The sequence below is a fragment of the Sceloporus occidentalis genome, unplaced genomic scaffold, assembly GCF_023333645.1.
Source record: "Sceloporus occidentalis isolate IW3139 unplaced genomic scaffold, rSceOcc1.0.p SCAF_60, whole genome shotgun sequence".
Classification (NCBI taxonomy): Eukaryota; Metazoa; Chordata; class Lepidosauria; order Squamata; family Phrynosomatidae; genus Sceloporus; species Sceloporus occidentalis.
In genome coordinates this window covers 1,821,153-1,846,586 of record NW_028317040.1, presented here as the reverse complement: position 1 = coordinate 1,846,586, position 25,434 = coordinate 1,821,153, and the positions used below count along the sequence as shown (strand labels likewise).

Sequence of the window (25,434 nt, the reverse complement as noted above, 5' to 3'; positions counted from 1 at the left end):
CCTCCAAGCGCAAAAGGAAAAACAAATTGCAAAATTATTAAAAATCCATTTTAATCTAAATTAGATGAAAATGGATTTTTGATGATTTTTGCAATTTTTTTCCCCCTTTGAACTTTGGGGTTCACGTGCCATGAAGTCTCCTGTCCCCTGATGTAGCCTGCCTATGCCTCTTCCTATCGCACATGCGATAGGAAGAGGCCCTATTTAGCTGAATTTCTGCCGTGCTTGCTAAAGCGCCGGCTGAGCCACCCATTTGATCTCTGTTCGCACAGTAAAAGATGTACGAACCGGAGGAGGAGCTCCCAGCCGTCAGCTTCCATCCAACAAACTGCCCACCCAGCCCAGCCCAGAGTCTCCCCGCCCTCCCCAGTGTCTGACTACAATCCCTGCAGTCACTCTAACTGCCCCTTTCTTGATAGATTAGTTGCTAAAATTAAATGAATATTCGGGCTGCTGAAAGTTAGGGGAGGTGGTTTAGGGGAAGTTATGGGTAATGGGGTGTTTAGGGTCAATTTAGGTCCAGTTATGGTTAATGGAGTGTTTAGGGTTAATTTAGGGGCAGTTATGGTTGATGGGGTGTTTAGGGTTAATTTAGGGGCAGTTATGGTTAATGAGGTCTTTTGGGTTAATTTAGGGGCAGTTATGGTTGATGGGGTGTTTAAAGTTAATTTAGGAGCAGTTATGGTTGATGGGGTGTTTAGGGTTAATTTAGGAGCAGTTATGATTGATGAATGTTTAGGGTTAATTTAGGAGCAGTTATGGTTGATGGGGTGTTTAGGGTTAATTTAGAGGCAGCTATGGTTGATGGGGTCTTTGGGGTTAATTTAGGGACAGTTATATTTAATGGGTGTCTTTAGGGTTAATTAAGGACCAGTTATGGTTGATGGGGTCTTATGGTTAATTTAGGGGCAGTTATGGTTGATGGGGGCTTTAGGGTTAATTTAGGGGCAGTTATGGTTGATGGGGTGTTTAGGGTTAATTTAGGGGTAGTTACGGTTGATGGGGTCTTTAGGGTTAATTTAGGGAAATGCATTTTAACCTATACATTAAGTAGTAAATGTACATTTAATTTTCAAAATGTATATATTGTGAACCCCCATTGGAATTACCCACCAGCCACCACTGTCTCTTCTTCATCGTAGGGCAATGACTAGGGAATTCATGTGGACCTTTTTGAACATAGTAATCACAGGCAATAATAAGCCCCAGACCACTAGTGCCAGAGAAGTAGGAATTTCTATGATACTGATAAATGTTTAGCTCGTAAGAAAATAAAATGATTTTATATGAGGAAGTGATACATTCACTGTTAGTAGCCTCCCAGTCTTCACACAAGTGTTTTCATATTTAGAGCAATTTTAAACTTTGTTTCCATTTTAATCAATGTGACAGACTCTCCAAAGGATCTACAACGTCATTATAGGTTTAAGTTAAGTGTTTCTTCTGTAAATATTTAATCATCGCACAACTCACTTGGCTCCAGATCTAGAGAACCATAACCATTAGTTCTACATACTTGAAATTTGGCACTTATTCAAAGTAATAGTTATGCTTTCATAAACTAAATATGCAAAGACTAGCTGCTACTCTATCCCTGGTGGGATCAGGGTTTATTGATGCCCCAATGAATGCATTTACCTGGTACAGCTGGAATGAGATGATTGTGATGTTCTGGCAGAGTATACTCTGGAAACCAGTGAAACCTTTCTCCTGAGCCTAACCTTAAGATGTTCTAAGAGGTTACAGCTTACTCTCCTCATTTGTCATGTCAGTTTTAAAAATGACAGCATTCCCTGCAACCAGTGCTAGTAGCTGCCACAAGGAATCTTAAGTTTCCATCTTCTGATAGCAGGGAATATTCTAGAATGATTTGGGACTGAGATGCAGACCAGCACTTATCACAACATCTAATTCCTTTGGTGCTTCCTCAGTAAAATACACAAAGGGCACTGCCTGAGTGGGTAATTGTTTTAAGTACCCTCATGCCAAAGAATCGTCATTTCTGCTTGTTTTCTGTACTTTGCCTGTGACCCCAGACTACAGTCTGTGTTTTCCTCATGCAATGGTTTGAAGCCTGACCTGACCTCTTGGCCTACCTAACTTTGCCTCTTGTTGCGCCCTATGGGTTTCATGCTTGTGGGACTTTTTACCTTGGCTAGCCTCACCTAGCCTCACCCTTCCTGCTTAGATACTTTATGCATTAATGTACTATTGTGATCACTTGTGTCTGTATAGTTCCTGGTGCACAGTGATTTGTGGATAAACAGTGTGAACAGTGGTATCTCTGTGTTACATAATTACATGCCAACAGGAACCACACTAATCCTGACATTTAGACATATGTCATGCCTACCATGACACCCAAGTGATGGTACTCAAACAAGATCATTAAATAGCATTGCATTATGTTTTCTTTCTTCTCACATGCTGCAGGTGACTTTCTTAGGTCATGATGACACCAATTGCTGTTTCTGTGATTTTCTGAGGCGATTCGGAAAAACATGCAGCATTGGTGGTACGGGCGCGATGACATTAAGAAACTCTGTACAACTATGCAACTTAATATGTAGAATTATGTAGAATTTTAGTAGGCACACGCAAGTTAAACATTAATAGCTGATCACGCTCTGCTTTCATTTTCATAAAGATACATTAATCTGCCAGTATGTTAACCTGGGACAGGGTTGGCCCTTGGAATTGTGGTACCCTATGTGTGAGCCTCTACCTCCCTACTGCTTACCTATACATGGGCTACTCTGTAGACCTCTGTGATGACACTCAAGAGTGCCCTATGTCATTTGGCGCCTTTGGCAGTAGGGAGATTCATAAAACCTGGACCACTGTTGTCTCTTGAGGACTGGTTTGGGAACCACTGCTCTAAGAGGAAACCTCGTACCAGATTTCTGAATTCCACATAATTTACTAGAAGCCCAGATGAAGTTTTTCCATCCCACATTTATGGCTCAAATAAAAACACTTGCCATATATTACTTACTCTGAAATTCAAGCTGATGTTTGCAGACAAAAAAAAATCTTATGTGATTAATTCTGTACTCATAATATTAAAGTACAATACTTGTGGGTTAGTAGACACTATACACACAATCCATTTTGGCACTGCTTTTCCTAATATAAGAAATAAATGGTGTATGTTGTTATTTTTTTATTATTATTATTTTTTTGGCACAACCTGACAGAAATATTATTTTTGGGGAAACAAATTGTGAAATCAAGGTTTAAAAATCTCACAATTGCATAGCCAAAGTTCATAAAAACCACACTGTTCTGTGCAAAGTGGAAAAAAAGAACTTAATTGTTGTAAATTACTCTAATACTATTAATTTAGTCACTAATATTGCATAACATTAGAATGATCAAGAGTCCCTGTACTTCCTGCTTTCTAACTGCAACTGAACAATATTAATCCTCATTAATTGATGTAGCATGGTTAGGAATATTTAAACAGTGTTTTAAACTAATGAATATGAGATGTATGTCCTCAGGCTTCAGAAGAGTATTTCCCATACTTCAGCAACTGCACGCTAGATCTCGTTATATTTATATTGCTTAGGATAGCAGTGTTATTCCAGTAGTGTAGAGAGTAGTTGCAGTATTAAATAATACCTTTTATTGGAGTAACATTAAATTTTAAGGACAAGCTTTCAAGAGTATCAACTTCCCTGTATCAAGTCAATAGCTATAGTGTTCATTTACAAAATATATATGACTAGATGAAAGGATGGTGATACCCTTGAAAGCTTATTATCAAAATGGAATTTTAGTTCAATAAAAACATATTTAACGCCCTCAGTCCCAAGGGGTTGTTGCTACCTTGTTCCCCAGAGCTTTTTTGCCAATTTTACCATATGTGGGTAATAGCACCTTCATTTGGAAATAATGCAAAAATAATTTTGTGCAAGTATGTAAAAATCTATTCTACACTTTAGGTGCCACTGTTGAACAATGACCACATTTATGTTAGGCAACATCCCCTGATTATATACATACCCCCACAGACATATTTTTTTATGTTCTAGAGGACCACATAGTACCTTATAGGGGAGTAATTTTAATAGACATGTATAAGGGAGATCAGCTAAGACGAGATCATAAGGGCATAAACAAGAGCCTTAATGAGACATCTTGTGTTAGGAAGGGACAAATGTAGGCAATGCTTTTAAGATGGAGGCTGCAGATTTTTGAGACAGACTGAATGTGGGGAGTGAACGAGTCAGAGTCACGGGTGACACCAAGGCAGTGAGTGTGAGGGGACAAGGATATGATTGCACCATTGAGGAGAACTGCTAAAGAGGTGTTAGCATTGTAGGAAGGAAGATAAGAAGTTCAGTTCTGAAGAGATTCGGTTTTAGGAATAATGTAGACATCGAGGTAGAAACAGTGGCAAGGCAGTTAGTTACACAATCTAAGATGGAGAGAGAGGTTGGGAGAGGATAGGAAAATATGTGTCATAGGCATACAGGTGATATTGAAAGCCAAAGGTTGAAATTAGTTTTCTAAGTGAGGTAGTGTAAACTAACCTCAGAAAGGGCTCTAGAACCGAGCGTGAGAGTGTTACTGGAAAGGGAGACCCGAAGGTACCATCAGAAAGGTAGGATGTGGACCAGAAGAGAGCAGTGTCACAGAGACCAAGATCATGAAGACTTTAAGGGAGAAGAGAGTGGTCCACAATGTCAAAAGTAGTAGAACGGTCCAGTAGGATTAACATAGAGTGATGGCCCTTTTATTTAGCAGTGAGTAGGTCATTAGTAACTTTAGTAAAGGCCGTCTCAGTAGAATGTCGGGTGGAATCTAAATTGAAGCTGGTCAAGTAAGTAGTCAAGAAGTAGTGTGTATAGTTTGTTTGGAAACTTGGAGGTGAGCAGAAGTAGAGCGGTGGGACAGATGGGGCGTTATGGTAGCATGCTTAATGGAGAATGGGACAGAATAGGTTGAAAAGGGCAGTTGGGAAGTCTAGAAAGGCAAAACCCACCACCTTTTCTTTCATCAGGTCAAGGAGTGTGAGTTAGGTGGAGGCAGCCATAGGAGATGCTTTTTATTGCAATAAAAAGTGTTACCTTGTACTTTTATATTTATATTAACACTTCATGGATATTTTTATGATCTATTAATTGGAAATCCCAATTCAATCATGAAGTCCAAATTCAATCTTGACAAGATTATGAAATAAAGTAACTTTATTTACTATGTTTAAAATGGAATTGTCCTCTTTCACTGAAGTTCACTACACTTAACAGACTTTTATAATGGTGGTTGAAGATCAAAACACTCCTTTTGCACATATTAGGATAGCAACAATATTTCAATATATTCCTCTTCATTGGGTTTTCCTCAAATTTGTTACAACCTACTGGATTAGCAAAGAGAATACTTTTCAAAGGCAGTAAGGTTAGGGTATGGAAACAATTAGCACATCTGGGAACATCTCCTGCATGCTTCCACTGAAGCTCTAAACCTCCCACTCCATATGGCCCTATACAAGCTCCAGCAGGGAATTACTTTTTAGTAAGGATTTCTCAAAGGCAGAAAGTGCAAATTTGTTAGTTTTTTGAAGAAGTGCGTTTTTACCATTCTGGGGTAAAAACTGAGAATTCCTGCTAAGTACTTAAGAAGCTCTGCTCCCACTTTCCATTCGTGTAATAGGAATACATAAATTACTGTATAGTAAAATACTCATAACTCAATATAACTATAATCTGGCATTTCAGTGGTCAAAATCATCTATAAATATTTGTTATGTAATTACCAGAAAATAGGCATCCGCCATGAATATCCCAATGCCCAAACAGTACCAAAGAATGGCAATGCACTGTTCATATTTTTCTAGGGATGGTCTGATTGTAGTTAGTTGTAGTGGACTTGAAAGAGAACCAACATACAGATTGAAAGTACCGTATTTGCTCGATTATAAGACGAGGTTTTTTCCAGAGCAAATGCTCTGAAAAATCCCCCTTGTTTTATAATCGAGGTCGTCTTCTAATCAGACCTCATTCTGCTGGAGCCATGCTGCTTACCGGGCTTTGGTCGCGAGCAGCGTCCAGGAGAACAGGAAGCCAGCACAGTCCTCACATAACTCTGTCTCCCCCTCCTTTCTCTGGGGGCGGGGCCAGAGAAGTTGCTCGCACAGCCGGACCCCTGCAGAAGTCTGCGAGTGGGAGATCTGCAGTTCAGGTAAGGGGGTGGGGGAGGGTTTTTGCACAATTATGGAATGAATGAGTATTTAAATGTTTGTGAATGAGTGTGTGTGTGTGTGATAGCATGGATGTGTAAGGGGGTGGGGGTGGGGGTGGTAGCATGACATAGGGAGGCTGTAATCACACTACTATCATCCACAGGTTCCAGCATGTACTGGCTGCCTTGGCTTGATAGGAGTGTGATTGCTGTTAGCAGTTTTATATATATATATATATATATATATCCAGAAATGCATTTTAACCCCCTATATGCCACTCAGCCCCATGATATGCCTTTTAACCCCCTATATGCCAGAGTGGCATATAGGGGTATAAGGCATATCATGGGGCAGAGGGGCATATAGGGGGTTAAAAGGCATATCATGGGGCACAGTGGCATATAGGAGCGTATAAGGCATTTCTGGGGGCAGAGTGGCAAGCCTGGGGGCAGATGTGCATAACTGGGGGGGGACAGGTTGGCAAATAAAAGGAAATAAAAAATATATATTTATCTCAATCATAGCTTTTATTAAATATGAAAATTAGTTTACATGAATTAATATTTACTAGTAAAACTTTTTTCCTATAGGGTAGTCTTATATTCAGGTTTTTTGTTTTTTTCCTAAATTAATATTTTGATTTTGGGAGGTCGTCTTATAATCGAGCAAATACGGTATATAATGGCAGCAACGAATAATAAAATAAACAATAACAATATATTTTTCAGGGGAAAAGAAGTCAGGTTAACTTGGCTAGAATTTTGTGCTTATTTAGTGTTACGTGTGGCTAGAATCCCTTTAAACCGTATAGTTCAAGCAAGTAGTTTAATTAATACATCTGATAATATTAAAAAATGTTCATGGCTCCCTTCAGGTAAACTTGGCTAGTGTGCTTATTTAGTGCTATGTGTGGCTAGAACCTCTTTAAAGCAAGTCGTTTAATAAATACATTTGATGATGTTAAAAGCTGCTCATGGCTCACTTTCAAATAGTACGTATTTTATTTATTCAATTCTCATCAGAGTCATTAGCCTTCAGTTTTGAGCCAGACACTATATGCCTCTTATGCATAAAAGGCCTTTAAAAATAAACTTTTTCAACTGGTTTTCACTAACAGAATGTCCTCCCATAAGGCACAGAAGCAAAGAGTTTAAACAATGAAGTGGAAGTCTCTGTGGTATTTTGTGTAATATCCTATTTAATTGCGAGGGGGAGATCAGTAGAATAGTCAGAGCTGCCACCTGGTGGAACTGTTCTAAAATGGCAAGTTACTCACTGGAATGGCAAATCACTTTTGTAGGATGCAGCAGCCATAGGAGCCATAATTTTGCCAGAATTTGAGGGTTTCTCTAATTACTCCATAACCGAATGAATTAACATTGGGTATAGCTGAATAATATATTATAGATTGTCAGTGTTTGTTTAGTCAGTGAAAGGGTTAGAGTGTCTGTGCTAAAGTATATTTAGACTCTTCTGCACATTTCCTGAGTGTGTTTTACGTCTCAACAGTGTGGTAAATCAGCTAAGACCTTTCTAGAAAATTCTAGACATTGGTGTCCTAGAAAATCTGACTAAAATGAACTGCAAACCATATGTTATTTACTTCCATTATAACCAGTTATGGCAAAGACGGGTCATTAAATCAACCTTAATATTCCTTCAAGCCGAGTAATGACACATTTGTACAAGTGGCTGTAAAGGTCATGAGCTACTAAATAAAATAACTAATAAAATGTAATTTAGTCATTTCCCATTTGTAGATATGTACCGCTCTATCAAGTGTGCAAGGCCCTTAATAAGATTTCTACGGGTAAAGTGACCTAGGTCAGCCTTCTGATAAAGTTTTCAAATGTGAAACTTGAATTTGTTCCTAACAGACATTTTTATGTAAAGCAGGTTATAAAGACTTTTGCTATCATTCTGCACAAATATTAACCTGGGCAGCTTTCATAAAACCTGGAATTCCAGGCCAAGCACCGTCTTTCTGCATTTTAAAGTTGGCACCCCTGGTGAAATCAGATAACCATTCCAGGGTATGGTAGAAACATCCTCCTAGTTTATATATTTGTACTAAGACCTGGTTGCGTATGAAAAGTGAGCTGTCAATGACTCCTAATCAGTGTAATTACCTGTTAGAATTTCAGTTAAGTGCTTTATTGGCTTGGAAGCACAGAGCTGAGTCTGTAAGTGACCAAAAAGCTGTAATTCCCAATACAGCCATGATTGACGCTTAAGAATTAACACCTTTCAATACAACTTTTTAAGCTTTGTGGGGGCAGTATAACTGTGGTTTTCTGCCTGCAGTGTTTAGATGTTGGTGAAATAGAACATGATGTCTTTATATCAAATGGTAGGTTTAATTCAAGTCCTTTTTGTCTCCTTGTGCAAATGCTAAATAAGTGACGTGATACATATTCTTATTTTATGGAGTCATTTTCCAACTAAGTTAAAGGAACAGTCCCATTCGGCCCCTTCAATGAATGATGCATATTATAATATTTTGTATGTATAAATCACTTACCATTAGGAGAAACTCCAGATTTACAATAAACTGTGTACTCCTTCCCCCTGAGCTGATTTTCACGCCAATGGCAGAAAATTGATGCCTTTAAAATCAATGTGTGGGGGCCTCATTGCACCCCACGGTACTCATGTGAGAACCAGCACTGGAGCTGGTGGGCAGTGAGTATACCACATGTGTACACTGGCAAGCAGAAGATGTGTTTGGCCAAACACATCTCCTACAAGCCAAGGTGATGGGGACAGAGAAAGAAGAACATTTATGGGGGGCAGCACTCATCCCAAGGACTCCAGGTTAAACTCTTGAAGTTCCCAAGTGTAATCAGGATTCCTCTGTAAAGCTATTTTCATTAATATCTTAGCACACAGCAGCAATTTAAAATTGTATTTTGGAGATTCTGGTGTTTACAGATGCTCTAGTTAAACAGATGTTTTAGTTCACAGCTAGGCAACATTTAAACCAATACAGTGTTAACATTTTTATAGTCACTACTAGTGACTAGTGACACCATAGTGTTGCACCATAGTGTTGCAGCTGGCTGAATATATCTTTTTTATACCATAGCTTTCATGACTCTCTTAAGAATCTCTAAGCTTTCGCTGCTTAGCCATAAATAACAGGTGTTTATCATGCCAGGTTATTGTGAGGTTTTTTTCCCCCTCAAAGATTTCAGGTTTTTTTGCAATTGAATTATTCACGTTACAGGTCACATTAAAGGTGGAAAAAGTTCTGACATGATTTATCTTTGTCTCATTCTTTAACATCACAAGAACCTGGCATTTTAACAGGGGTGTGTAGACTTTTTATATTCACTGTATGCAGATATGTCTCTGCAAAAACTCAAACACTGTATATGGTCAGTAGAGGGCATGGGCAACAGAGATGCCATACCCAGTTCTCTCCATCTGCCTGAGATATCTCTACCCATGATTCCCAGTCTTAAAGTACATATGGTCAAAGCAAATGATAAAAAATGTCATTTAATGTCATTTCATTGTTGTAATTTCCTCTCTCGGAATACCTACCTCTCTCTTTTAGCCTGCATCCTCTAATGATTATTTCCTGTCTTGTCTCTCTCCCTCCACTTTTCTCCTCCAATATCTTGCATTGCTACTTTGCCATGACCTGATATTTTTCACATGATGTTTTTCAATCACCAGGGAAACAGAAGTACCTTTGTGCCAGCCGCAATGACTGTACAATTGACAAATTTCGGAGGAAAAACTGCCCATCCTGCCGTCTGCGGAAATGTTACGAGGCCGGCATGACATTAGGAGGTGAGCTGATTACAGGATCCAAATGACATTCAAAGAAGTCATCATTTCCACAATACCTTCCTCCCTCAAAAAATTAATTGCTTAAAAGCACATATCTTAAAATCAGAACTTGTTTAGAAAGGTTAGCTACAGTATGATGTAATAGAATCATAACAGAGCTGTCTACAAATAAGGAGAAAACTAAGCAACATCAATAGTTGTGAACTACAACCCGTATCATGTTCAGGGAATATATTTTATCTACTTAAGTCTTTCTTATACATTTTAGCAGGAAACATGAAATAACAGGATAGATGTAATCAATTATTAAGGATATCCTTAAAATGAAACAACATAACTTTCATGCATCCTTGATTAATGTGATCAATCTAATTTCCCACATTATTTCTTCAGATTAAGACATAAATCTAACCCCATTATTGATACAACCCTAGATTGCTATCTTCAGCACTACTAACATAAGATGTTTACCATCAAGATGCAGTATTAGTCAGGGGAATTTATTACTCTATATACTTTCTTTTCCTATGTTTCTAGCAGTTGGAGTTTCTACTAAATAATATGTCTTTTATTCTTACAGAAAAATATGAACAATGTTATTAACTATTTTTTAATTTTAAGTTCAACTATTTTAAAAGGATGCTCTGTCCATCATATGCACGTTCTTATTAAGTTTTGTAGTAGCCCTGCTTGCAGATGCAAGTCTTTGAAGTCTTTAGAAAATCATTGTTTTTGGTGGCACATTTATTTTACACATTGAATTCAGAATGGCAGCATGTAATCTAAAATAGCCAAACTAATATGAACCATTCATTAATGGTCAGTGGGGGTTATTCCATTGGGTTCTATAGTGAAACTACCCTTTTTTAACTTTGCATCAGAAACAATGGAGTTAAATTATTTTTTCAGGTGGATATGCACATGTTGTGATCATGACTATCCAGTTCACCATCAGTTTTTGAACTACTTTCTTCTTTACTAGTCATAACAGGGTTAATGCGTACCTCCATCTTGCCATATTACATTAAGAATCTGTAGTCAGTAACAAACAAGCTACATTTCACTGCCCTGACATTGCTGTTCCTGAGGTCAGTCTGACTTTATTCAATCGGCCAGTATTAATTTAATAGCAGGGCGATGGATGCTGGAAGTTACCCAGTTGTATAAGAGAAGCAGTGTAGCAGACTTTGGAAAATTATTTACTATTAAAGACATATAAATTATCCTTCAGGAAATAAAATATCAATAGTCTTTTTTTTGTGTGGCCTGAATCTGATAATTAGTCCAAACCGTAAGAGTTCATTGCAAGGTAACTCAACATTTAAAGGTGTTTATGCCATGTAGCTGGGACAACGAAGTGAGAACCAATGTGCACACATCATACTTACATACAACTTGCTCTGCTGTTCCACTTTTAGAACGAAATGCAGCATAAGAAACCTCATTCCTAGAACTGTATGGATAATAGGTTGTTGTCATAGAAATGGAAAAAAAATATTTTCAACTGTATTGGTAATTGTTTATTTATTGCATTACATTTTCAGAAGGAACAATAGAATGGCAGATCTGTTACTCTAGATCTCACACTAGAGAGCTCAGTTAATGATTTGTGGAACAACCAAACTAATAAACAAAAAAAATATATTTTATAACAACATTATTATTAAAAAATATAAATCTCTCAATAAAAGTACTTAAAAAAAATCAAACATATACATCTGGTGAACAAATCAAAGAAATACCGCAGGTACATATTTTGTGCTTTATCAAAGGTTAGCAGTAGGGAAACCAAACAAAACTAAATACCTAAATCTTAATTAATGAATACACCAGTGCGACATTATAGCAATAGAAAAAAAACTGAGATATCTCTTCAAATCACTTCATGTACCAAAAGTCTAGCTAATTCTTTATTTTGTATCCAAGATTTATTCCAGCCATGATATGCACTTTATTACATATGATAGTTTAGACGTCCTTTCAACTTTGGTGTCCCACTTGCAAATGCATTTGCCTCTTCCCCTCCCACAAGTAATTTTCTGTGCAGAAGATGTGTTCATCTGAGGACATTTCCTTACACATGATATACTTATTCAGCTCCAGCACTGGCTCGGCAAATTGATGATATTTTGTGTGTAACTAGGATGCCACCCCCTGTCAGCAAACACTTTTTTGGGGTGTAAGAATACCGATTTAAATAGGATCCGGATACAAGACATAGAATCAGCCAGACTTCTGGTACATGGGGGTTCTGTAGAAGCCAAATGAATTTTTTAGGTGAAATCAAGGGAACCCCTAGGACCTAATTCAAAATTGAATGCTGTTACTGTATTAATAAATATTGTTATTAATTTATTATTGATTTATGATTTCTTTTTTGGGGTCATATTGGCTTGTTATGAATTAGCATCAATTAGTTTATGCTATTTTTATGAAATTGTTAAAACGTTGTCTTCTTTGACTCTTATTCAGCTTCCTTAACGTTTTCTTTCGTTATTATTTTTGCATTAATTGTTGTATTGCTATTATTAGTTACTTTTAGTACTTCATGTGCAAAACAATTATTTGTTTCCAAAAATGATTTTTTTTGTGCTAGTTTAGTTTAGGTTAAATGACAAAAAATAATCTAGTGAGTACTTCCAAACAAGCTCTTCCTCATAAAGAGTTCTCATTAGATAACTTTTATATGTCATTTATAGTTGTTTAACCTGAAGAGGTTTTATTTAAATATTTTGAAGTTGTATAGTGTTAATAATAATAATAATTAAAAATCCGCTATTTCTACAATAATTATTTACAATATTAACAACATCTGCACTGTATTTCTGATCCAGTTCATATTACTTTATTGGACAAAATTAGTTTTTCTTTCAAAACCAAGGGAATGTCTAAGTGACAATCAATCAATAAGTAATCAATCTTTTGAACGGTAGTATATATAATACAAAATAATATTACTTTAAGTTTACAAAATATTAAAAAATCTAACTAAGGAAATGGAGATGTCATGATTCACCAGCAAGACAATAACTGAGATTTATTGACAGTATCACTGTAGAAAATGGGGTCCATGGCCGTTGCACAAAGGTTCCTGTTATTTAGGTCATTGCAACATTCTACAAATATCAAACCAGCCTTCCTTCTTGCAATGCAAGCCATAGTAATACTATGGCTTACAAATTAAAGCAGCTGCTCCGAAATAGAATAGTGATCTAATTATTTTGTAAGATTTTATTGTATCCACTGTATTTTAAAGGCTGCCAGTCTAAAGGCTGCCAGTCTATGCAACATATTCATAGTTCATTTTTTTATTTGGATTTTTGTTGAAAAACCATTAATTTTATAACATAAATATATTATGAAACTGAGAATCAGAACACCCAGTTAGCCAGGGTGAAGGTAGGAAAACCGAGAAAAAGAGAGACAGGTCGGATGAATGTGTACAGAATCCTCCATCATAGTTTTATTTGGAATAAAAGGAATGATTAGCCACAAATGTTACATATGGTTCCATGCTGAGAATTAAACTATCACCTTTGGTAATATATATACCCCATCACCAAAATTTACGTATACCTCCCCATGAATTCAAAAGTGAGAGACAGATCAAATGACAAGGCATGTATTTTGGCAGTAGTTTGAAGTTTGGTACCTTGGCAGGCCTCCATTTACATGTGTGGGGGCTTTCAATAGGCCCCTAGAACTTTTGCAAAAGCCAACTCTGGAGCTGGTGATGGGTAGCATTGTGTGCATGGATGGTGCAGAGCAAAGAAAAAGGAGGAGGAAATATCGAAAATATATAGAGAGGATTGTAAAGAAACCCTCCATACATTTGCAAGATTTTGCAAGAACAAAATATGATTTTGCTGGATGATTATGATGCCTGGATTGTCCTGTTGAGCCCTACTCTGGGACTGCCATAAATATGGTCGCTTATGATTAACCCAGGGTAAAAAAAATCCTTTACTGCCCGGAGTCATTTCTGAATCAAGATCTTAGGGATATCACTGATATCTCTAAACGTCTTTAAAGAAACATCTACAATGTCTAGTTTTGCCTTGTTGGTTATGTATACACTGTTCTTGTTTGAGAAGTGCACTAAATGTTAAATTAAACCAATATGTTTTTTTCAGGAAAACCTAGAAACGTTTTCCAGAAATGTATATATGTAACATCACTTTGGTGAATATATTATTGACTATGGTAAATAGATTGTGTGTTACCATATAAAGCAAAAATACCTGGTTACTTTTACAATAGGCCTTATTGGTTTCCAGGGGACATTTCCAAGACAATAATAAATAATGTGTATAAGTCTCAAGGACTGGCCCCGCAGAGCAGGCACCTTACTGTAAGTATGACCATAGAGCTTCTCGGTTAACTGTTTTCCTGATAAAGCTGACAATCCCTGCACTAACCAAGAGCCATTTGAAAAATGTAATCTCCGCTGATTATTCCCTTCATCTCCTCACAGTGACCTTGCCCCAGAATAAAAGCTTTGTTTCCAAGGCATCCACTCATTTCCACACTGGATTTCATTTTCTCTGCTGTGTCAGTGCTCATGTGAGCTGAAACCTTCTAACCTTTCCAATAAAAGTGGTTTTCCCTTTTCAGGAAACATCTACGAGTCACGCAGGCTAACTTTAGCCCATGTCAGGAATGCATCTAGTTAGGCCTTTGTACCATGATGTCATCTTTGGCATCTCAAACATTACGCTGTTCAATGTTACCAACATATGGGAAAAATCATATTTCCTTAGAAATTCTTCCCATTTCATAATTACTTAAAATCAAAAAATAAGTTACTTTGCTAATAAATTCCAAATAATTTCATCATCAGAAATGAGTTACAGGTCATAGTAAGGTGAAACCCAAGCATGAAAAGCCTTTTAAACTTGATATGAGGTATGAAAGGAAATTAGGATGGGAATTAAAGAATATATTGCTATATTTAGCAAGGCAAAGCTTTTGACTAAAAATCACGGGTTGGTTTCATACAATGATTTTATATATGCTCCCCTTCGTACTTAAGGGAGTTCTCCTTAGATCCCCTCTATAAACTCTTAATATTTGTTTCTAGAGTGCTGCTACCTTATGTATGAATCTGTCACCACCCCTCTTAAAACTAAGCATTAGCACATGAAATTGTTAACTACAGAGGAGGTGTTGCATGCATGAATGCTTAAAGTTGACTTGTTCCAAATCCACCCAACTCCTGCCCAAAATCAAACCAGCTACAAAGAAATCATTTCAGTGTCGGTTTCTTCACAAAGCTGCTATTATTGACCTGTAGCCATTTTATTTATTGCCTTATTTTTCTTATTAATGCCTTGAGAAGATTAAATACCTCTGTAGATAAGCATCACTTGCTGGCTCAGATCCCAATAATATGTGACTGCCTGGACTTTGTTAATGTTACAATACATACTGGTAATTGTCTGTGTTGTTCTGGAGTCCAGCAGCTGGATTTATTGAATTTATAAAACTGTTTGCCAAAAAAAGACTCAAGAGTTCCTGTCCCACCTGGTCATGTTGGAACTAGAAAGTTCTCACCCCATAATGCAGGCCTTAACATCTTCATATAACAGCAATGCGTAGTCTTTTTTTCTGAAATATATTTAAAAAAAGAAACCGTGTCCTAAAGTAATAAGCACACAATTTTCCTATAACGTTACTCTATATATTCTGTGACCCTTCGGTACTTTTGTTAAGCTCTTTAGGTCTTCAGCAAAGGTGTTTTCTTTTCTGTACAATTTGAGTAAATTGTTAATCCTCTGAAGTGCCTGAACCTATAAGTAAACATACTTTCTCGAGTTGTTTGAGTATTTCTTTTAAAGTTTGGTGCCATCTGTCCCGTTTGTGTAATATTTTGATAGTATATGTTTTTCAAGCTTTAGAACTCTTTTTAATCATTTTTTTTTTTTTTATTTGTAGCACGAAAGCTGAAAAAGTTGGGAAACCTAAAGGCTCAGGAGGAGATGGAGGGATCTTCTGGACAAGGGGAGAGTAGCAGAGAGATGACACCTAGTATGTCCATCCCACAACTTGAGGGTTACAGTTGCCAACCCATCTTCCTAAATGTTTTGGAGGCCATTGAACCAATAGTGGTGTGTTCAGGGCATGACAACAACCAACCCGACAGCTTTGCTCTGCTTCTCAGTAGCCTCAATGAGCTGGGTGAAAGGCAACTGGTGCATGTGGTGAAGTGGGCAAAGGCATTGCCAGGTAGGCAGATTTTGTTGTTGCATTAAAATGACTAAATCCAGTGAAGAAGCTGTTGTAATGGCAAGTCTTTCAGGCTAGACTCACCCTAAAAGAAAATGCTTTTACTCATATTGTCATTAACAATATAGCAATGTTGTAAAAATCTGTAAAACCCATCATTTAAAAAATCATGTTCCCTTGCAGGACACTTATTTAGCGAGTGACAAAAAGGGCATTTGACATTTTTGCTGTAAACTGTAACTATGCCTTACATTGTAATAGTATGGCACCAAGTGATTCTAATAACACTCCTGAATTTAGTCTCTTTGAACAAGGATTTTCAATGTGAAACATCAGCGCCAAAACCACCATTTGGCATACTTAGATGGTGTTAAAGCTAGTAAAACCTTGTGACCCTATAAAATGTCCCCATTTACGCTGAGATCTGTGTAAAATCCAAGACGAGAGGTAAGAGGTGTGACTGGTATTATTATTAATTTTAACTTATTCAACCATTTTGTCACTGAAAGCATGGACAAGCCAATGACTTAACTGTACCAGATAAACATGAATCTCATCTCCCCATGCTAGATACCAATATGGGACCAATATGCTTACACATGGCTGTAATTATTTTAAATGTATTTTTTTAACCATTGCAACAGAATGACTCATGAATCTCTATAAATTACTATTTTATAAACATGTTGTATAATAATTTTCTTATGCAGAGTTACAAAATGGTAAATCTTTTATGCACAAGTAAGACTACACACGATGCTGCACTACAGTCCTGTTGGTAAAATCTATAATGTTCCTTTCTTCCAGGCTTCCGTAACCTGCATGTAAACGACCAAATGACTGTGATTCAGTACTCCTGGATGGGGCTTATGATCTTCGCCATGGGCTGGAGGTCATTCAAAAATGTAAATTCTAGGATGCTATACTTTGCCCCAGATTTGGTGTTTAATGAGTAAGTTTTCTTTAAATCTGAGGGATCTTCATAATGTATTATGTAACATTCTCAGAAAGTACCAAACAGATATGAATGAAGAATAGGAATATATTTTCATGGGTGGAATTAGTTAAACTGTGTCATGAAAGACACTTCTTCCAAAATGAATGTGCGTAGATACCGTACTTAAGGATCTTTTTAATATCCTAATATTGCATATATAAATGATTTGTTGTACAATTGGTTAGCAAACCTGTCAATGGCATCAGGCTATTTTCCACAGATTGTTCGTGTGTGCCACAGCACCCCCTGCAGTCATATTCAAGAATAACTCCACATTAATAGTTGAATGTGCACAGGATCCGCAAAGGGATAATTATGCTTAACTTTCTGAATGCTAGGATGCTCTACTAGTGAAAAAGTTGAAAAATATACCACAAAGCTTTGCGTAAATATTATTATTTAAAGTAGATGGGATTACATTTGCCCTGCTGTAATATTCAAACCTTAATCAACAGTCATGTGTCTCTTGTTAGATTTAGGATAGTCATAGGTTTTTCCCTTGCACTTTTCAATTCCCTTAGTATTTCATCTACCGCTTATGTTGGGAAGCTGCCAGTAAAGTAAAACTTCCTTACATTACATCCAAGCCTCTGGTACTCATTTCTTCTGGTTTGAAATAAACTTTCATCCAGCCTTTTTAAATCTCTATGTATTTAAATGTTTCTATCTTCTCATCCCTCTCCCCTAAGCTATACATATTGAGATCCCCTAGTCTCCCCTGATATTTTTTTTTTAAAACTTGCTTTTCAACGTGTTAAACATGTAAACACATAATATGTTCAACATATATGCCTTGTCCAAATTCATTTGTGCAGTGGTATGGTACAATCATTGTTACCCCCCTTTCGTAGTACTTGTACGTCCTGCATTTATGGCTGCGGCAGGGACATCTTCCTGCCGCTGCACAGGAGATCAGGCTGTCTCTTGACAGCCTAGACTCCCTCTGTCATCTGATGCTGGCTTCCTGTCGACCAGTCCTGTGTAACAGCGCCAACATCCACTGGAAGGTCACTGGAGAGACTCCTGGCATCTCTAATTGCTCCCACTGGTGGCTGATCACACACATTGCAATGAGTAATGCAAGTCTGTAGAGCCTTGCTTGCTGATTACAGTGCAGGGGTGATAACTAGGAACAACAAAGAGAAAAAGTACAAAAAATAAATAAAATACGAAAGGTGTTTTTTATAACTGAATTATAAATACAAATAAAAAAATAAACAATACCGTAAGCTCGGTGATGTTATTGTAACATCACTGGCATACAGGTAGCAAATACACGGGGATGGTAATAATGAAAATAAAGCAACATTTTCCCTGTACTCAAAAAAATGCAATCATAGGTAATTAAATCCAGGCCATTGTCAAAATGTATTACACTCAGATAGGCACTTCAGTTTTTCTCTTCAAAGGCTAAAAAATAAATAATTATGAAATGCTGTATTATTGAAATGCAGCTTTCAATAGCATTTCAAGAGGTTTTCTTGTAGTGCAACCCCTATTGTGAATATCAGTTATAACTAAATTGTTTATATGCGTACTTCAGTGTACACTTCTGACTTGTTAGCCAATCCACATTCTCAGACACCTGAGAAGGAACTATGCATCTAGCATAAGACCAGCGCCAGCTCAGTACGGTACTTGTATTATCTATTTTTTTTTTAACAATACACTAACATTTTAAACATTCCTTTCACCTTGACCAGATTTTGTCTCTGTTAGTGTTTGATTTCTTGGGGAAAGGAGGTAATTTCCATGAATGACACATTACAGTGACAGTATTGAATAGCCTTCATTGAAATCCAACTATCCACCCTGATCACATTGGATGACATAAAATAAATCTCAGTTGAAGATAAAAACAAAAGTCAGGTTGAAAAAAAACACCCAACAACGCCTTACTGTCAGCTTTGAACTGGTGCAGCAGCTTTGGTTTTTTCAGCTCCAAAAATTTGCACTTAAAGCAAATCTCTTGAAATGCTAGTGAGAGCCACACGCCTATCTTCCTTGGTGACAAGCAGCAGCTTTTCTTAATTATTTATTTTTTCAAGTGGAAGCTCAAGCACTTCACTTCTGTGATGCGTACAAATTTATTGAAAGAGTTTTTAAAGAGAATTTATAGGTAAATCTCTAGGCGGAATTTGAATTGACTCTACCATGCCATTAAAATATTTCAAAATAAAGAAATTAAGACCATATTTAAGGTGTTTGCATGTTTGTTTTTTTTAATTGAGAAATAACATTAACATAAATCATAGGGGTACAGAGGTCATTTTTATCAGCCACCAACAATTCTAATGGCACGCTGTGTTAGCTAATCCAAGGTTATGTTTAAAAGGCTAATTGATCATTAGAAAATCATTTTGGAATTATGTTAGCACAACTACAGATTTCCTTGCTTTCCATGAAAACAACTATATATATACAAATACTGATGCTTCTACTTGCACACACAATCAAACACACAGAGTCATATACATATATGCACTTTTGGCTCTTAGGATTGGAAAATCTTGCTGTTTATTTGAAGTGCATGTACACACATACGCTTTATATCGGTCTTCCTTCACTGGGTCACAGTGGCTAACCTTAAACAATCATTCAATCCTCAAACAATTACATGAAGGCTGTGGTTACCCTCATCACTGGTGATATGAGGAGCCTGGTGGTGAGTATGCAACCCCAGCTCAGAAATGTCATGACTTTCATGACAAAAAGGTAAAGGGGGGGGGGACAAACTAAAGGGAATCTAAATCTTGGGGGCAGTGAAGATTAATCCTGCATTTATTTATAAAAGTATGGTGTCAGTGTGCTGTGAACGAGTCTGTGAATCCATGAGGGCACTGTGACATATCTGTGGGGTATAAGGCATATCTGGGGAGGACGGAGTGGCATATCTGGGGGTATACGGCATACTGGGGTATAAGGCATATCAGGGGGCACAATGGCATATCAGGTGGTATAAGACATATAGGGTACATAAGGCATATGTTGGGAGGGCGGAGTGGCATATGTGGGAGGCATGTGGCATATCTGGGAGGCATGTGGCATATCTGGGGGTATGTGGCAAGCCTGGGCTGAAATGTGCATAACTTGGGCAACAGGTTGGGGGGAAAAAAACAAGAAATGCATTTTATCAAAGTTTTTTTTATTCTGCTGTTTTAACACCCTGTTTGTTTATTAAATTATTTTAATTGATTAATCGAAAAAATAATCTGCCAACTAATCGATTATGAAAATAATCGTTAGTTGCAGCCCTACTCCAGTTTAGGGTTACTCACCCCCTTGGCATCCATCGGATTATTATGGAGGCAAATAGAGCTTTTTAAATGAACATTTGATCCACTTCAAATCTACTTTATCATATTTTCTAACTTGTCATCTTTCAGGTATCGAATGCACAAATCCCGCATGTACAGTCAGTGTGTCCGCATGCGGCACCTCGCACAGGAATTTGGATGGTTACAGATCACTCCAGAGGAGTTCCTCTGCATGAAGGCTCTTCTGCTCTTCAGCATTAGTAAGTTTTAGAACAAATGACATGTTTTTAAAAACAAAACATATACAGTTAAAAAGTTTTTGTTAAAAAGGTGTCGCTGCATAAAGAAGCCCCAACAATATTAAAAGTAGTTCACCAGTTTTTATATTTGGTCTCCATCCGGTCTGTTCTGGAGCTCCTTTTTTGAGAAACTAATATGGAAAGCACTACAATATTTATTTATTTATAAAAATAAACCCCAACAATATTAAAAGTAGTTCACCAGTTTTTATATTTGGTCTCCATCCGGTCTGTTCTGGAGCTCCTTTTTTGAGAAACTAATATGGAAAGCACTACAATATTTATTTATTTATAAAAATAAACCCCAACAATATTAAAAGTAGTTCACCAGTTTTTATATTTGGTCTCCATCCGGTCTGTTCTGGAGCTCCTTTTTTGAGAAACTAATATGGAAAGCACTACAATATTTATTTATTTATAGTTCCAGTGGAAGGTTTGAAGGACCAGAAGTGCTTTGATGAGCTGCGGATGAATTACATCAAGGAACTTGATCGTGTCATTTCCTGCAAGAGGAACAACCCAGCAGCCAGCTCAAGGCGCTTTTTTCAGCTCACCAAGCTTCTGGATTCTGTGCAGCCGGTGAGAATAGTTAATAAATGCAGCAAATTCAAACTGGCCAGTTGTTTCATCTTTCTAGGAGGGTGAGTGGCTGTAGATCCTCACAATTCCACCATAGCCCCCCTCCCGGTTTCCATATTAAGAGGTAGGAGCAGAAATCTGAGTAATTTAAACGATCAGCTAGCAAGTAGGCAAACAAAATATGTAACAATAACAAAAATCTTACAGTACGTCCCTCCTATGCCTAACATTTTATAGCTTTGTTGCATTAAGCCATTTATGCTGTTTAGGGGCTATGCAATGGTGGGTACATGATTTGGATACTACCCATCCCAAATTTGCCTACATTTGCGACATATTTGTTTGATCTCTACACATTTGTTGTGGTGTTCTGTGTGTATATATATATATATATATATATATATATATATATATATATATATATATATATATATATATATGATGTTCCCTTTTTTTGTATTTATTCCTAGATTGCCCGTGAGCTGCACCAGTTTACGTTCGACCTGTATGTAAAGGCACAAATGGTGAGCGTGGATTTTCCTGAGATGATGTCTGAGATCATTTCTGTCCAAGTTCCCAAGATCCTGTCTGGCAGAGTCAAGCCCCTGTACTTCCATAATTCATGAAGAGTACAGCCCCCCTGCACTGTGCCTTAGGGGTCATCATGCAGAGATTTGCAAACTGGACTCCATCTCCAGTCTTTTGCATGTCATGCTAGAAAGACATGGACTCTGCATTTAATTATGTATGTATGTACAGAACAGGTGTCGTGGAAACAATGCTCCATTTGTGCCCCATGCCACTAAACAATGGATGACCGTTCAAAGTATAATGCTATTGCTGGAACTGTTGTGAAACTATTATCTCCTGCCTTTTAGGGAGTAAGAAAGGGTTAAATGCTGGGCATTCCTGGAGGGCACTGTGACTTATATACATATATGTGTTTATAGAATATGTCCATGCACACAGGCATAGCCAGGAACAAAGCTTCATGTTATCTCACAAATCCCTGAATTTGTTGTATAAAATATTATTCTCTGCCTAGATTCTTATCATTTATGGATCACAACCAAGCCTGTGTTAACCCCTATATTCCCTATAGAAAAATAAATCATTTAAGTGACATTGGTGAGCAACTGCTCCTAAAGCACCTGTTGCGCATCCATCTGAAAGGGTTAACCCTAATGGTGCATTTGTCTTCAAGCCAGGAGACTCCAAGGCAAAACAAAAAAGTAATTAATTACTTCAAGCTAGATAGATCTTGCCCTTCTTATACATCATTCTGAATGAGCACCACAGCTGTACTTAATAATAGTGGTTTAATGCTGGCTTTAGTAGCCTGATGGATAAGGGAGAAGCTCAGATTACCTTACATGTCTGTTTTGGAGCAGCAAAGTTTAGAAGAAGCCCCTCTGTCAGAGTGCATTTAAAGCCAACCACACTTATTCATATCTTCTGGCATCTTGGATCCAGGACTCCTCAGTAACTCAGTCCCTTCAAAATTGATCATGTTCAAAAAGTGACCGAGTTAGGGAGCCGTTCTAAGCTATGTGAATGTAGCTAAAAACTCCTTAAAGGAATCATTTTATTTTAAACTATTTTTACATTGTTACAACAACTACTCACATCACTGTGAGAAGTAACATTTAGCATTAAGAGTTATTTTTAAAAAAAGAAACCATTTTAAAATACGTGTTTTCCTTTCTAGCAGTTCATTTAACTTTCAGTTTGTAATATTATTTGTACAAAAGGAAAATATACCTTGAAAATTGTAATATGCTTGATCCTTTAATATAACCTTTTATGCTATTTCATTACAGAAAGTATTTAACATATATACAATTACTCATCAACAAAGGTTTGTCTTGAAACATTTGGTTACCCGATTAGCTAACATTAATTTACACTGCATGGCTGGACCTTCTAGTAGACAGCAGATAAATCTCTTGCTACATTTTAGAATTTATTGGCATAAGAGAGCTTAGATGGCTTGTTTATGTGTACTGTTTTCAAGATAAATTTCATTTTTAAGAGATAACCACAAGTGAATCCAGAACCCAGAGTATTTAACTGCATATTTTGTATTTAGCATCTATTATATATCTTATTTTGCAACTTCTGTTTTCACATTATTTTTCTGTGAATTGTATTGTTAAAGTTCATGCCTACATCCTCCAGCAGTTCACATCTGTATGCTTGCTGAATATCATAAGATGTTTTATATAATTGTGGCATAATAGAACTTCGCTGTGATGGGATTCTTATCAGCATCCTTTTTTTCTCTCTGATAAACCCAGAGGTTTTGCTTCAGATCAATAGAGGACCCAAGAGGAGAACTATTACCTGAACATTTTCAGAGCATTATACCACTTGTTTTGTTAAACCTCAGTCATTAAATGCCTGAGCCATTGCATGACTTTGCTGATATAGTGACTGGGGAGACCAGAATGTGCAAGCAATGCACAGAAGCAAATGACAAGATGCCTGTACCCTACAGTGAAGGAATTTAATGTTTGCATGGGATGGGAAATTAGGCCATGCTGAATATAAGATAAGGACCAAGTAAAGCTTGAGGTCTTTCATGGGGTAGAAAAATGGGCAGACCAAATGACATCTGAAATCAAATTAATGGTTTTGTGCCAATTCAGTCATAAACCTTGCTAACCAGCTAGCACAATTCTATAGTATAGGGCATCCTGCAAGATAGGACTATAGGTGAATGCATCCCCTGAGATGCTCTTTTTTTCTTTCACTGCCTCAAATGCACGATTATTTCTGTGGATATTTCTTGTAAATGTAGTTGTGTAAGAATACATAGATATTGTCCATGTATTTTTGAGAAATGCCCTGTAGAAAGAAGAATGTCAACTAATGTTAAGGACAAACACGATCATGTGATCACACATAACGTACAAAGTAACTTAAACTCAAAGGGGAACAAATGCCTTCACTGTTTATTTTGTTTTTGAGTAGGCAATTTACACTTTTGCCTATTCCATGCCTTTGCAAAAATTCGTTGAGAAACAAACCATGGTGGTTAAACCGGTTTGCAATCATATCCTCTAATGAGACAGGACAACCTCCTTCTTATTAGTACATTTCAGCAATCTGGGCCACCTCACTGTTTTATAAATGGCCAACCCTGGAGAGCTTCTTCTGCAAGGAGGACAGACATGACCCTGCATTATGCATGTTAAATCAGGTGGACAAGTTCAGAGAAATGTTCAACCTTACCTATGCATTAAGCAAGAAGAGCCTGCCCGGCATGAGGCATTCGCTGAGGTTGTGCTCTATAACACAGTCACATTAGTGAGTGCAGTTTCCCAGTTTAGTAAGTAAAGGCTGATGACTTAATAAGAAGCTTGATACTTAAAGACCCTCCCAGCCCAATACTTGGTAGCAAGGCTGACTGCATATTGCTTTAAGACATACCTGTATATTTTAGCACAGGTGCCCTTACTCTTTGCCCTGCTGGCCTTTTCTTCCCTTCCCTCATCACAGCTTCTAGACAAAAAAAAATTATCTCATTATCTCTTATAACAGGACACAATTGCTGGAATGTGGCCCTTCATAATGCATAGGTAACGCTTTAAGAGAAAGTGTGTATATTTTATTTGAATATAACTGTTCAGAAGTGCTGGCACCTGATGGGGTTCTTATTCTGCTGCACTGTTGCAGAACTACAACCATAATGATGTTCAGGTAGCATCCTGAAAGATAAGGACTGTTTCTGTGGCAAGGTGGACATTATGGGAATAGTTCCGAAACAGCTGGAGCAAGTTACCTGAAGAAGTGAGTTAGTACATTTTCTTATTACAACTACATATATCAACATAGCTAATACACAGTTCTACCACCACCAGCTCAAATACAGTTCAACCACCACCAACCCAAACCCTGGGCCACTCACCCTTGCCATTTAACCCAGCACGGTCACTGTGCCCAGATCATGGCTGTGTTTGTGCTCTTTGCAGAATCTTTTCATAATAGAAATAATCTGATTTGTACGTCATTACCTAGAATGACATTTTGCTTGAAGAAAGTAGATTTTCATAGAAGACACAACAGGACGCTGTTCAGGAACAGCAG

General features: G+C 37.3%; 1 protein-coding gene across 1 annotated transcript in view; it reads left to right on the top strand.

Annotated features, from left to right (window-relative positions):
* LOC149287467 (androgen receptor-like) overlaps window positions 1-21,971 on the top strand; it is a 136,317-nt gene extending 114,346 nt beyond the window's left edge. The window contains exons 3-8 of the mRNA XM_089492799.1: window positions 9,872-9,988; window positions 15,923-16,213; window positions 17,021-17,165; window positions 20,597-20,727; window positions 21,188-21,345; window positions 21,816-21,971. Coding sequence (XP_089348925.1) covers window positions 9,872-9,988; window positions 15,923-16,213; window positions 17,021-17,165; window positions 20,597-20,727; window positions 21,188-21,345; window positions 21,816-21,971 — 998 coding nt within the window. The remainder of the gene's footprint in view (window positions 1-9,871; window positions 9,989-15,922; window positions 16,214-17,020; window positions 17,166-20,596; window positions 20,728-21,187; window positions 21,346-21,815) is intronic.
* The last annotated feature ends 3,463 nt before the right edge of the window (window positions 21,972-25,434 follow it).